Raw genomic sequence first — 14,038 nt, 5'->3', positions numbered from 1 at the left:
GTTCAAATTTTTCAAATAGCTTTTTCTCGTTATGGAGCAAATTAACAAATGGCGAAGAGTGACAGTGGCTCATACGGTATTATACTCGGTTCACAAATGACATTTTTTTTTTCTCTATATGGTAATCTAACCAATGAAATACGGTTATCAATGCGTTGGCTATTTTTTAACAGTGCAGTCAGTGCGTGGAGACATAAAGTTTGAACTTTAAAAAGATTGCATGTGATATCTTTCTATCCTAGCCAACGTTGTGAAGTCGCGTTAAACAAAGAAAAAAAACACATAAAAAAAAAGAGAAAAAAAAAAAGAGGGTGTAAATCACGAAAAAAAAAAACACATGAAAAAAAAAGAAAAAAAAAGAGGGTGAAAATCACGAAAAAAAAAATCACGAGAAAAAGGATGTTTTTTCAAAAAAAAAAAAAAAAAAAAAAAAAAAAGAATCGCTATAGGAATACGCGTAACACAACACAGCTTAATTTCTATCCCAGTCATTCTTAGCCCATTATATTGGTTTAAATTCTCGGTGTGGGGTCGTGCATGTCCTACTGCATAAAACATATATAAGATTCCGATGTCAGGTACAAATAGTATTTGTAAAGAAATCATCAATATCAGAACGTCTATTAAAACTACAAAAAAATAAAAAGAATAATAAATTGATGAAGTTTATCATGAAGCGTGGAGTTCCAAAAGTATGAAGCGCGTCGTGAGAAAAAAAAATTATAAAAAAAAACAATTATAAAAAGGGAGACCGCGTTTTTTTTTCTTTTTCTTTTCTTTTCTTTTTTTTTTTTCCTCTTTACTGCTTTATTATTCAATTTCCCATCATGATCCCTTGTATTTTATTTTTCGCAGTTTCTATACCCGCAGCTATTATTTCCTTCCTCTACTCTTCCCCTTCTTCTGTCGCTTTTTTCCCTTCCACTATTGAACCCGTAACTGAACCCGTAATGGAGCCCGTCACGCCTGGCATCACAGACCTTATAATCTATGTGCCACCCTCCGAAATCATTTCTCCTCCTCCTCCTCCTCCTCCTCCTCCTCCTCCTCCTCCTCCTCCTCCTCCTCCTCCTGCTGCTGGCACTGGTGATTGTGCAGATGCCTTTTGGATTCTCCCTTTGTTGTTTTCCCTTTCTCTCATCTCTCGCCTTCCTCCTTGTAAGTGACATTATACCAACAAGATCCATCGCAATGTACTCATCAGTAAAACTGAATGGTAAAACTGAATGTCTAATTTTTTTCTTCTCTTTTTTTTTTTTTTTTTTTTTTTTTTTACTTTATGACAAGTTCTCTCCTCTTCGTCTTGTAAGTAACAATGACAGTAGGGTAGTCATTAGCAGTATACTGATCAAGAAACGCCAACGATTAACCTTTTTTTTTTTGTTTTACTATGATTTACTTAGCTTCTGTCCGTCCCTCCACCAACGTGGTTGTGATCACTTCTCCTTTGTCTCGTAAGTAAAAAATAATAATATATCAGTTATTGCGTACTATATTGATTAGTTGATGATTCACCCTTTTTTTTTCCTTTTTTTTTTTATGTATTATTATCTGTTTTTAGCTGCTTTCTCTCCCTCCACCAACGTGGTTGTAACTTCTCCCCCCTTGTCTCGTAAGTAATCTTATCAACAGATCTTCCATCGTATACTGTATTGACTAGCAACATCAATGACTAATCCTTTTTTTTTTATTTTTTTCTGTATAATTATATATATTCAGCTTCTCTCTTACCCTCCACCAACGTGGTAGTGGATCCTTCTTCTTCCTCTTCTTCTTCTTCTTCCTCCTCATCTACGGCCGCTGGTGTGACCAAGGCAAAGGTAAGCGCACTTAACAACTCTCCACAATAATAAGCATCGTACCTGACCCTTTCTTTTTTTTTCTGGCTTATATGTAGATTGTGGATAATGACGCCCTTGCTAGTACAACTTGGGACCGAATCTATCAAGCAGCCCCCAAGCGCGATTTCCCTGTCCCTCGTCGCCCACCAAGACCAATCCCAAAGAGACCTCCTTCCTTCTCTTCTTCTTCCTCCTCCTCCTCCTCCTTCTCCTCATCTATGGCTGCTGGTATGACCAAGGCAAAGGTAAGTGTACTTTACAACTCTCCACAATAATAAGCATTGTATCTGATCCTTTCTTTTTTTTTTTGTCCTGTATGTAGGTTGTAGATAATGACGCCCTTGCTGGTACAACTTGGGACCGAATCTACCAAGCAGCCCCCAAGCGTGATTTCCTTGTCCCTCGTCACCCACCAATCGCAATCCCAAAGAGACCTTCTTCCTTCTCTTCCTCCTCCTCCTCCGCCGCTGTCACCGGTAAGTACTAATAAATAAATAATATGATATAGGTGCCTTCAATTGGAGTTTTCAAGATGATTTGCTAACCTTTTTAAATTTTATTTTACTGTATTATTTGTTATAGCCAAATTAAATCCGCTGGCCGGGTTTGATTCAAGCAAAAACTACCAGCAGGATCTGGAACGTCTTCTCGCTGCCTGCCGTCGTTAATCTCTTCTGTGTTTTTTTTTTCTTTGTCTTCTCCCATTTTTTTTTTTTATTTTATTTTTATCGTTATCTCTTCTTTGTATATATTATGACTTTATATTCGAATAAAAACCTATGTTTTGTTTAATTTAATTCTACTTTGATATTATGTATTTCTCTATGTGTACCATTCTTTGTTCTGATGATAATCATTGTATTGACGATGATGGATGGTAAAATGTCACTGTAGTATCAGAAATCCATCTTTGATACAAGAGTTCCTAAGCACTTGGTTTGACCATAAAAAGAAATCGACAATTCATTTTCAATGTCAGTTGCTTTATTTTTTTTTTTTTTTTTTCTTATACGCAGTGGCTGGGATCTTTTCTTTTTCTCTTTTCTTCATTCTTTTCTTTGCTGACATGACATCTTTAGCAAGTCTTATTAGCAATGTCAAAACCAACACTGCAAATAATTCTCTTCTTCAAAAAAACATGACCATTAGTCGAAAAAGAGCCAACAAAGAGTAAGCCACCTTTTCTTTTTGTGTGACATTATTTTGATCTTTTTTTTTTTTAATTGATCTAGGGAAGTTACTAGTCAAACTAAAAAGCCAAAGTTATCAACATCATCTACTTCAAATAATGCAACCACGAAAAAAGCAACCAAGACTAACAAAGGTAAAGAGACAAGAAACAAAGGATGGAAACTATGATAAGAAACGGTTTGAAAGTGAACTCTATTTTTTTTTTTTTTTTATTCAGATCCCAAGGTAGTTGTATTCGATGGGTCTTCATTAACCAAACGACCAACTCTAGAAAGCAAGGCTGCCAAGAAAGCATTCCTGGTAAATACAGTATATAGAAAATGAACATAAATTAGATCAATTCATTTTTTTTAACTAATTCTTTTTTATTATATCTAGGCTGGAAAAGCAAACATCAGCGATCTAAACACAACCACTTCGGATACTGTGACTAAAGAAGATGTGGAAGATGACATGTAAGTACATAAAAAATCACTCGGTTTCTTTTATATTTTATTAAATGAAAACTATATATTTAGTGAAAACAACAAAAAGGACAAGGAATTACAAGAATTATTAGCCACTTCGAAATTATTAGAAGAATACCGTAAGTTATTCATTTTTTGAAGAGGGATAGATCTAATGATATTTAATCTTTTTTTTTTTTTTTGTGATGAATGTTTATTAGAAATGGAAGAAATGACTAGTAAGGAAAGGCGGAAACACATGCTTGGCAAGTTGGATACCCTGGGATTGAAGGTAAGAAAAAAGATTGGAAGAACAGAATTGATAAAAAGGACAAATACATTGAACAATTTTTTTTTTTAATTAGCCTGCAAGTAGCGAAAAACGATCCTTGTCGATGTATATTGGAATGGAAAGCAAGAAGAAGGAACGACAACAACAAAAGTTACAAGAAGCCAAGGATACAGGATTATACGACAAATCATTAAAACATTTGTATGTGTCAACCAAGAAAAAGGAAAGAAAACGAGATCCTGGTATCACTAATGGTATTGGACGAATGAAAGGTGCTGTACTCACTATCAGTAAACAAGAATTGGGACGTATTCAAAGGCAAGGAACAAAACCTAGGGCAGGTGGCAAGAAACGAAAGTAGAAGATCTTTTTTTTTTTTGGTTATCTTTCCTGCATACATTTTCATATATACATTGTACTTTTTAGCATTAAACCTATTTTATTCAACCATTTGTCATCATTCCCAATAGTGAATCATAGTATAATTATTTTTATGAAATAAAACAAGATGTATCCGATATATGAATATACATAAAATAGTTGCACAGTGTCTTTTTTTTTATTATTGTTACATAGATAGAATGAGTTTGAACAAAAAAAAAATATAAATAAATCACTATGGGAAAAGATCTGAAATAAATTTTATTTTTCCTGAATACGTTTATTTTTTTTCCTGACTCGATTTAGTACAGACGTCCTTGATTTCTGATTTTTCTGAAATACATTACGTCGCTTTCACAGTAAATTAAATGCGAATTTCGGAAAAAAACGAAATGAATGTCGGATTTCCGAAATTCATTTAGTATTTTCATCATTGATTCCAGAAAACCGAACTTCATTTCTGAATACAATATACAGTCATCGGTCATTATAGACACGAAAGAGACTTTATTTCATTGATATAAATATAATACATAACTATACTACATAACTATACTACATAACTATACTACAAGGATAACGTTCACCAGTACGACCAGGACTAACACCTCCAAGATAATGATCATGACTTCCACTTTGGATATAACTATTTTATTTGATATGGATACTTCAATTGGCAGTCTAACAGAGTCATTCCGGCGAAGAAGGGAGTCGATCTTGGCTTGATTGTATAGTTTGCAACCTACAGATAAAATTAACAAACAGTAATCCATCATAATCCATCAACATCACTCTCTTTTCTTTTCTTTTTTTCTATATAAATGTTACCTTGGCTATATCATTGGATGCTTGTATCACCATTATTATATAGACGATAATCTAGCAAGCTACAAATAAAATCGCCAAAATGAGTAGTAATCCATCAATGTTTGTCTCTTTTTCTTTTGTTTTTCTATATAAATGTTACCTTGGCTGCACCATCGAATGTTTGCATCACCTTTATTGTATAGACGAGAATCTAGCAAGCTACAAATAAAATCAGCAAAATGAGTAGTAATCCATCAATGTAATTTCTTTTTCTTTTCTTTTTCTATGTACAAGTTACCTTGGCTACACCATCGAATGTTTTGTACCACCTGTAAACCCAATATCATCATAACAGTTGGCTCGGAGAGAAATAAAGGCTTGCCAAATGCAGATATCAGACAATTTCAGATCATCAAGAAAGATAGTTGTATCGTCTTACGTATAGCGCTCCACTATCAGTCATTGATATGATCCTCAATAATTTTTCCAAACCAAATACCGCAAATGTCAGGACTTACAAGGACTCCAGCATGAAACAACACGATCAACAGACAATAACTGAATTTCCTACGTGTTGCATTTTGCCCTCCACCTACTTGAGCACAAAATTCAGTCACTAGATTCATAAACGATTCTAGAGACTGATCATCCTCGACCAAGTCCATTGCCAGTAAACAAACAAAGATCAATACACCATGATCTTCGTCTGACCAAAAGCTAAGTATAAAATAATGATGACCATTCAACATTTGATTGTATAGACCGCTATCCTGAAACCTAACAGATAAAAAAAAAATAAACACAGTGAGTAGAAATCCATCGATCTTATTCACTTTTTTTTTCTTTTATATATACATATTACCTTGGCTACATCAGGTTCCAATATTGATGTAACAATCATAAAAACCAGCACCAAAGAGATAACCAAAAGCATTTTACATATAGTATAATTTGTTGACTTTTTGTCAAAGAGAATGGAGATAACCAAAGGAACAGGAGTAGTAGCCTAAGACCACGAGAGAGAATGATAATAGGGAGACACCATATCAAGCGGGAAAAAACAAAGGGCAAAGACCAACAATGCAGGAAAAAGATCTTGAAGAAATCACCAACCACAGTAGAGACAGATAAGAGGAATAGAGGGTTCAACCACCTGTGAAAGAAATATTGATGAAAACATCATTACAATAAGAGGCAGATGAGAGAAAGGAAAAAAAGGCTAACCAAGTATGAAAACAGATATTGAGGAAGACACCACCAGAATGAGAGAGATCAGTGCAAGAGAGTCCAACCAAGAGAAGAAAAAAAAAAAAGGATAGAGAAGAAAGTACCATGTTGGAAGACAGATAAAGTAGAGAGAAAGACCAATTACGTAGATAAGAGATTTGATGAAAAATACCATTCCAATGAGAGACAAATGAGAGAAAGGGAGAGAAAAAGAGAGTCTAACTAAATAGAAAAAAGAAATAAGATGAGCCACCTCTTGTACTTGTTGTTTCAAGATGTATTTGTGATTTCTACCACTTCTTCTATCAGGAATCGCACCAATTCATTTAATTCATTACTAAACGGTAATGGTATCCAAAGTGTTCTTCAACCAATATTTGGCTTGATAATGCTTGTGGGAATATGGAGGGCACAGAATGAGCTACAGTTTGTCATGTTAAAAAAAAAGTGAATTAAACAAGAAAGAAAAGCGAAGAAAAAAAGGAAATACGGTGGATTTTCCCTTTATGCTAATGACTGACTTTGAATCGACTTTACCATTTTTTTTTTCTCTTTGATTTTGTACCTGAAATGCATTTCATTTTTACGGAATCCAATTCAAATTTATTTTAGATCTTTTTCCCATAGTGAAGGGATCTGCGAAAAGGATACGAGTCCCAAAAACGTAGGTTTGGTTTAGGATTTTTTATTTTTATTTTTTTATTACAATAAACTTGTTTCTTTTTTTTTAAAAAAAAAAGGTTGACTTCGGACGAAATTCATTTCATTATAACGAGTTCCATTTCATTTCAAAATGAAATCAATTTAGGAAATCCGACATTGATTCTTGTAAAATAAAATGAAATTCATATTTCCGGAATTGATTTTACGACACGAAACTCATTTCGGATTTACGACATTGATTTCATTTTGAAATGAAATGTTTCCGGAATCAGTTTAGAAAAAAATTAGAAAACGAAATTAAACGAAATTCATTTAAGAAGAATACTAAATTAATTCAGGAAATACGAAAAGGATTTCATAAAATGTCGGAAATCTGATATTTATTTCGGAAATCTGATATTGCTTTTCCCATAGTGAATAGATATATGAATGAAGATGAAAAAAAAAAAAATAGAATAACAGAAGAGAATGATAAAAAGGAAGTATGTTCAGTAATAATGACAAATGAGTAACGAGAGAGTGTGTGTGTGTATAGAGTTAATTGGAGGAGAATGCTAAATATATCTAGAAACGTTCCTTCATACGAGAAGAAATGGTACGTAAAGTTGCATATACTTTCCCGGGAGGACTACCCAAGATCAAACTAACCACAGCATCACGAGCAATCTTGATATTTTGGAATGAGCCCAGAATGTGGATTTTGCTATATCATAAAAAAAAAAGTAAGAATCATGAGTTAATATTCCATTCATATTATGATGATCACTTACGTATCGGCCAGAACAATTCTTGTTTTACTTGCATTTTCAATAGTAAATTTAGTTTTGCCATCACGACCAGCAATACGACCAATGGCACGGGCTAAATGATCACCATGTAAAGTCTTAACATCCTTGATTTCAAAAGAGTCCAAATAGATATCATCCAGTCGTAACAAGGCCATAGCATCAGCAACTTCAAATCCAAGTGCAAATGCCCGAACAAAATCAGCTCCTTTTTGTAATGCCCCAGTATCTTCTGTTGAATCCGATGTCTACATAATTTGTACTTAGTGTTTATCCTGTGTTGTTGGATATATATATCTCTACTACTTACTCGAATTTCTACAGTTCTAGATTTGACATTCATTCGTACTTGTAATTTCATATGTTCAACTAAAGGTGAATAGATCTCCATCCAATGACGTTTGAGAGGTGACATGCGATGGTGAGGAATAGGGATTCTTCGATGTCCTTTGGTCACAGTCTATCATAAATAAATAAATAAAGAAAAAAAGGATTGAGTACAAATAAGGAAAAAAAACAACCAGTCAATGATCAAGACTACTCTTTCTTATCTTTTCCTCTCTCTTTTTTTTTCATACATTCAATTCAGCAGCACTGGCAGCAGCAAAAGAAGGCTTGGCTTCAGATCCTTCTTCCATAGTAACATCTTCTTGGGTAGTTGTACGTTGACTGGGTAAAGCATTGGGATCAATCATAACATCGTCGTCATTTTTTTGTATTTCTTTTTGTGTCTTCTTGCTGACAAGACTAGGTGCCTTGAGTGATTGTAATGATGCCATAGCAAAGAATAAAAAAAAAAAAAGTGAATAGAAAGAGGGAAAAAGAAGAATTTTTTTTTCTCTCTCAGCTCACCAACCCTCTTTTGTCTCTCTCTCTTCTCCCACTTTTCTCTTGTTAAGCCACCCAAGCGGAATGTAATTTTCTTGCCTTTTTTTTTTTTTTTTTTTTCAAGACAGATCGGCATATTGTATCACCATCCTTTCTCTTCAACTGGATGATCCAATTCCTCTCTAAAAAAGTCAAAAGAAAAAGGATAGAATGAAATAATTTATTAAATAATATAATTAAAATATATAGATAGATAGATGTGTATATATATGAAAGATCATGATGTATAAAAAAAATATTTAGATGAATAATAATATTAACTAATCACTAATGCCTAAAAGCTGAACTAGTTCAATCACCACATTCGTCAAATGACCAGCAGATGTATCCAACAAACAAAGAGGGTAAAGACCAGATCCATGTACGTATCCTTTGGATGCAGCGAGTAGGTGATGTAGAGCAAGAGCGTATTGTCGTCGTATAATGTGAAGTTGATCTTTGATTTTCTTGGTTGAAGAAGGATGATCATCATCCTCGCTCTCTATATTACTTTCTTCCGTATTACTGTCACTGTCGCTATCATCTTTATTCATTTTCTTACTGTCATTCTTGATTCCTTTATCTTTTCCATGTCGTTTCCCCTGTGATGCTATTTGACTTTGGTCCACTTGATCTGAGATTGCCTTGCATACCATGACAATAGATTTCATACAAGGTAAAATATCTGCCGGTTGACTTGACCTATACATTGTAAATAGATGAGATAATTTTGCCATACATATTGTTTTTCATATACCTTGATTTTTGTATGAGATCTTCAATGCAGGTTTGGTAATTGATAATTGTGTCATATGAAATAATTCCATGAGGACTGGATTGGATAGGTCCCAAAACATCCTGTTGATAATTCCATGATAATGTTTTTGTTGATATGGAAGATGATGATTTGCCTATAAGGACATACATTCAAATAAATTCAAATACGATATTAGTTTCATTCAATGTTGAAAGACAGAGACATTACCTTTGGATGCATGTAGTTGTCGTGTAACAGCCGAGTATTTTGATTGCCATTCCTTGGTTTGATCCTTCAATTCTTCCACAAGATCATATGCACGGTCTCGGTCAGCAATAATTTGTTCATTCTTATTAGATAAGGTATCAAGCTGATTCAAGAGTTCCAAAATTTCTTTTTTCACCTTGTGTACTGTCTATTGAGTAAAATAAATAAATAATAAATAAAAGAGATATTGGTATTTTTTTTTTTGATACCTCTTCTTGTTGTTGATGTTGAAGGACAAGTTGTTGATTTTGTTTTTCAAGTTGATCATTCCTAGTTCGAAGGTCGAATTCCACTTGTTCTAGATCCTGAATACGTTGGTTCAAGCAGTTGACTTTATGTTCATGACTTTGTTGTAATTCCTCAATTTCCATACGATGAGATGGTCTTCTTGATGTAGTCATAATATCTTTTGTTCCACTTGACTTTTTTTTTAAAAAAAAAAAAATAAGACGAAATCAAAGGTGAGTCATATTTCTCATCACTGTCAAAATAATAAGAATATCCCTATATTGCTTACCAGTTGATCTTTGAATTGACTATGAGGCCTGACCATAGAATCAATATCAGCAATAAGACTATCCAAAGAATCAGTCCAATCAGTGTGTAAGGAATCTTGATGATGAGTATTATTATTATGTTGTTCAGTTTCGAAAGGATGTTGAGAATAAGCATGATATTCTTGTTGTGATTGTTCCAATCCTCCTGAAATGGTAGAGATATGAGCCATACTTTTTTCAGGAATCACCGTTTGTGGAAACCATTCATGAGTATTTTCATTGGTGTTGTCAACAGGTAAAGGTAATGGAGGCAAAGCATCATTCTAAATATCAAAAGGAGTTTGAATTAAAAATCATGCGATCATAAAGTAAATGTCTAAAGTAAAAGGATCAACCCCCCAATCAAAATACCGTCTCCTTATATTTTTTTCATTAGTATATTGATCATATAGATGTATGTACCTTTTCCATTTTTGTATGAGGATACCGTCGACTAAGTTCATGATAAACATCACTTGCAAGGTCCATGAATCGATGTACAGGTAGTGTAGCTAATTTTTGTCTGGCTTGATTTCGTCTTGGATGGAATTCATCATGTACTGGTAAGAATGGTACTAAAACGAAAGGAAAAAAAAATGTCATTGTCATTTATAAATAAAATAAAAAATTTTCTTTCTTACCTTCTTTTTCATGTTTAGTTCTTCGAATCATTTCATCATAGACATCACGCGCAAGTTCTAGAAATTGACCTGCATTTAACTTGGAGAGTTTTTGTCGAGATGCCACTCTTTTGGGAGCAGCTCCATGAATAGTCTCTATCAAAAAAAAAAAAAAAAAAAGAAAAAAAAAAGTTAAAATAGTGATGACACTTTAAATCTGTCGTATACCTTTTTCTAGAAAACTGGTCAAGTAGGCTTTGAGTTCCACGCGATATAACTTTGTAATAGACAATTCACTGAGTGTCATATCTCGTCCTTGCTGACCAGAGGTAAATGTTGGAGATGAATACCAATCTTCATGAGGCGATTTTAAAGACGAAGGTGATTCAGGTATGGGCATATGCTGTAATGGTTTATTAATTGAAAACAATGATCAAGTGAATGAATGGAAGGAGAGAAAAAAAAGAAGAGAAAGAAAAATAGATAGAGTAGGAGAGAGAGAGAAAGAAAGAAAGTATATGTGAGTGAGTTAGAAGAAAAAAAAAACCAATAATGGGAAAAATAAGGAGAAAGGGGAGGGGGAAGAGAATAAAAAAAAAAAGGAACAAAGTAATAAAAATAAAATAATAAAATAAAACCAAAAAAAAAAAAAAAAGTGAATAGGGAGATCAAAAAATCACTATGTTTCAAAGGTAGAGATTCTCTTGTTCTTGATTTCATCTAATAATGTTTGTGCTTCGTCATGATACTAATAAAGAAACATATTAAACTTTTATATTCATCTCTCCCATTGATAATAAAATATTTTCTTAATTCTTACCGGAAAACTATATCCTAGAGCAATTTTAGCATAACGTTCTGCATCACCCAATCGATTCTTAGAAAACATATATCGTCCCAGTCGTAATCCAGATTCTGCCACTTCAATTCCATCATACTAACAATAATAATAATAATAATAATAACAATAATAAAATGATAAATAACATAACATATAAAGATAAATATTCCCTTTACTTCCTCCGTTTCATATTTTTCAATTGCACGAAGATAATAACGTGCTGCCGCATTAGGTCGTTCCATCTTGTCAAATATTCGTGCTAGTTGTATCAAAGCGTTGTGTCGACCATCCTTGTCACATTCGTTTACTCTTCTAAAACAATCTAAAGATTCATTATGACGACCCAATGCTTCATAACAACCACCTAAAGCTTGCCACATACGAGGATCATGAGGCCTATAATATCAAAAATTTAGTCAAACATATATATATATATATATATATATATATATATATAGATAAGGAGATTCATTTTTATTACCTTAAATCCGTAGCCTTTTGATAATAATATGTTGCATAATAGGGTAATTTCAATACTTCATAAGCCTGTCCCAGTCCATACCATGCTCGGAAATCACGTGGATTGTAATCTAAATGGAATATTCATAACATTCAATGATAAATATAAAAATATAATGTTATATCTTTTTTACCTGTTGCTCTACGATAACATTCAATGGCAGCATTAGCATTTTTCATTTCAATATAATCATGTCCTAATAAAGTCCAGACCCAATGGTAGTTTCGATTTAGCTTTAAAGCCCGTTTAAAGTATTCAATAGATAATGGAATTTCACGTTTAATACTATAGTAATTTGCTTGAAAAAAAATAAAAATAAAAATAAAAAGTTTTGAGCCATTGCTTTCTTTTTTTTTTTTTTTTTTTTTTTTGTTTTGTTATAATATTCACCAACGATGCAGCAAGTTTCCGGTCGAAATTTGTCGATTCTATCACATTGATGAGCCAGCACACTAAGTTTTTCTTTTGAATCTTTCAAATATAATAAATTGGAAAAAACGTCCATATCTTCCAGTCGATAAGGATTACTTCTTCGTAAATCATCAAATAAAACTTCAGATTCATTGTAATCTATTCATTATAAAAGGAAATAGTGAATAGATCATTCTTCTAATATCAATATCGGTTATACCCATTGTATCATAAAATGAAATAGCCCATTGTGCTTTGATATAAGTACTGTCAGGGAAGATAGCTGTCAAAGGTGTCATAATATCAGAATAGAATTGATGAGGTAGATGTAACTCTAAAGCGAGTCTTGCCAAAAAAAGATTCTTGATTAAAGACCCAGTCATCTTTGCATCTAAAAGTTTTTGTAGATCGTAAAACTATATATATTATTATATATATATAAGAAAAGGAATAGACGAGTTAACTTGAATTATTATTTTGTTTCTATTTTTTTTTTTTTTTGTCTTTCTCTTTACCATTTTCTTATTTAAAACCAATGTACCAAGTTCCATCCAAGCAGACCAGTTGCATTCATATTTTTTTAATGATTGAAGAAGGACAGAAGCTGCTAATTGATTATCACCACGTTTTCGAAGAATAATTCCATATCTATAATAATCATAATAGTATTTAATCATTTAATTTTGAATCATCAATTATTAACTACTTACAAATATAAACAAAACGCATCCATTGTCTGATTCTCATCATAAGCAGTTCTAAGTTCGTCGTAGATTGAATTAAGTTCTGGATTTTCTGTCAAAGAGTTATCCGCACTTCCTATGGTTATTAAAAAAAAAAAAAAATATTGCATGAATACAAGTTAATACTTTCATTTTTTTTTTTTTAAGAAAAAAAAAACTTACCAAGGATTTCTTGTGTTTGTTCTTCCTTTCGTTTTTCCCCAGCCTAGATAACAAATACAAACAAAAATGAGTAATCATAAAAGAAAAAGCATGATATTTTTCTTTTCCACTATTACCAAATATTTTGCATACAATCGAAGAAACTTCAATTTTGGATTTTCCATTCCTCGAAGAATATAACTGGCATTTTCGTATTGACGCATGTGAAATAATGCTTTGGCATACTGATATTTGTTATATTCGAGTTCATTGACCGAAGGAAGTGACGCGTCGTAACCTGTTGTAGTATGTTGATGTCCATATTGATTAGATAAATCAAGTGTTCCTTCCTTTACCCCATCGAGAAGTTCAGCTGACCTGGTTTTAATGAAATGATAGAATGTATGCAAGAAGTTATAGTTTCGATCATATTTTTCTTTAACTTTGTTACTTTTGTGTTTTCTTTTTTTACCATTTAGTAGCATTGTATAAACACCTATCTGCACATACTACAACTGATTCTTGTAATTGATGCTTAAAACGTTCAATTTCGTCGTGTTTATATATCATTATACACAAAAATAAAAGATCTGTCAAGACAAAAAAGAAAGAATAAAAAGAAGAAAAAAAAAAGGGTCGAAAACCAAAAAGCTCTCAATTTTTTTAAATAGTTTTCAAAGTCAGTTCATGTTTTTCACCTTC

At 32.7% G+C, this 14,038-nt stretch overlaps 6 protein-coding genes across 6 annotated transcripts; 2 read left to right on the top strand and 4 right to left on the bottom strand.

The window, feature by feature from the left end:
* Positions 1-1,331: 1,331 nt before the first annotated feature.
* BX664DRAFT_26569 (uncharacterized protein) lies at positions 1,332-2,612 on the top strand. The gene is made up of 6 exons (XM_051540867.1): positions 1,332-1,454; positions 1,562-1,612; positions 1,720-1,820; positions 1,898-2,086; positions 2,164-2,317; positions 2,424-2,612. Exons 1-6 carry the CDS (start codon positions 1,391-1,393, stop codon positions 2,507-2,509), a joined length of 645 nt encoding a protein of 214 aa, XP_051405286.1. The 5' UTR covers positions 1,332-1,390; the 3' UTR covers positions 2,510-2,612.
* Positions 2,613-2,830: 218 nt separating this feature from the next.
* Positions 2,831-4,331, top strand: BX664DRAFT_321940 (uncharacterized protein). The gene is made up of 7 exons (XM_051543392.1): positions 2,831-3,011; positions 3,074-3,165; positions 3,250-3,332; positions 3,411-3,487; positions 3,551-3,618; positions 3,700-3,770; positions 3,844-4,331. The coding sequence occupies exons 1-7, from the start codon at positions 2,908-2,910 to the stop codon at positions 4,129-4,131; spliced, it is 783 nt and encodes a 260-aa protein (XP_051405285.1). The 5' UTR covers positions 2,831-2,907; the 3' UTR covers positions 4,132-4,331.
* A 999-nt stretch (positions 4,332-5,330) lies between these two features.
* On the bottom strand, positions 5,331-6,618 carry BX664DRAFT_321921 (uncharacterized protein). The gene is given in 4 exon segments (XM_051543391.1): positions 5,331-5,675; positions 6,183-6,292; positions 6,381-6,486; positions 6,499-6,618. The coding sequence occupies 2 exon segments, from the start codon at positions 6,290-6,292 to the stop codon at positions 5,414-5,416; spliced, it is 372 nt and encodes a 123-aa protein (XP_051405284.1). The 5' UTR covers positions 6,381-6,486; positions 6,499-6,618; the 3' UTR covers positions 5,331-5,413.
* Positions 6,619-7,181: 563 nt separating this feature from the next.
* On the bottom strand, positions 7,182-8,456 carry BX664DRAFT_321915 (uncharacterized protein). The gene is made up of 4 exons (XM_051543390.1): positions 8,212-8,456; positions 7,944-8,093; positions 7,619-7,881; positions 7,182-7,551 (listed from the first exon to the last, which is right to left on the bottom strand). Exons 1-4 carry the CDS (start codon positions 8,410-8,412, stop codon positions 7,413-7,415), a joined length of 753 nt encoding a protein of 250 aa, XP_051405283.1. The 5' UTR covers positions 8,413-8,456; the 3' UTR covers positions 7,182-7,412.
* Positions 8,457-8,717: 261 nt separating this feature from the next.
* On the bottom strand, positions 8,718-11,356 carry BX664DRAFT_321914 (uncharacterized protein). The gene is made up of 8 exons (XM_051543389.1): positions 10,909-11,356; positions 10,702-10,836; positions 10,484-10,635; positions 10,042-10,344; positions 9,734-9,946; positions 9,486-9,672; positions 9,258-9,411; positions 8,718-9,202 (listed from the first exon to the last, which is right to left on the bottom strand). The coding sequence occupies exons 1-8, from the start codon at positions 11,078-11,080 to the stop codon at positions 8,782-8,784; spliced, it is 1,737 nt and encodes a 578-aa protein (XP_051405282.1). The 5' UTR covers positions 11,081-11,356; the 3' UTR covers positions 8,718-8,781.
* Positions 11,220-13,966, bottom strand: BX664DRAFT_26505 (putative cell division cycle). Its single transcript, XM_051540846.1, has 12 exons — positions 13,809-13,966; positions 13,474-13,714; positions 13,358-13,400; positions 13,163-13,271; positions 12,968-13,100; positions 12,673-12,868; positions 12,432-12,611; positions 12,175-12,339; positions 12,003-12,111; positions 11,698-11,917; positions 11,501-11,617; positions 11,220-11,428 (listed from the first exon to the last, which is right to left on the bottom strand). Exons 1-12 carry the CDS (start codon positions 13,904-13,906, stop codon positions 11,360-11,362), a joined length of 1,680 nt encoding a protein of 559 aa, XP_051405281.1. The 5' UTR covers positions 13,907-13,966; the 3' UTR covers positions 11,220-11,359.
* Positions 13,967-14,038: the final 72 nt, after the last annotated feature.

This window comes from Halteromyces radiatus (assembly GCF_025201355.1).
Source record: "Halteromyces radiatus strain CBS 162.75 chromosome Unknown BX664scaffold_1, whole genome shotgun sequence".
Classification (NCBI taxonomy): domain Eukaryota; kingdom Fungi; phylum Mucoromycota; class Mucoromycetes; order Mucorales; family Cunninghamellaceae; genus Halteromyces; species Halteromyces radiatus.
The sequence above is the reverse complement of the archived record's forward strand: the minus strand, read 5'-3'. Positions and strand labels throughout refer to the sequence as shown.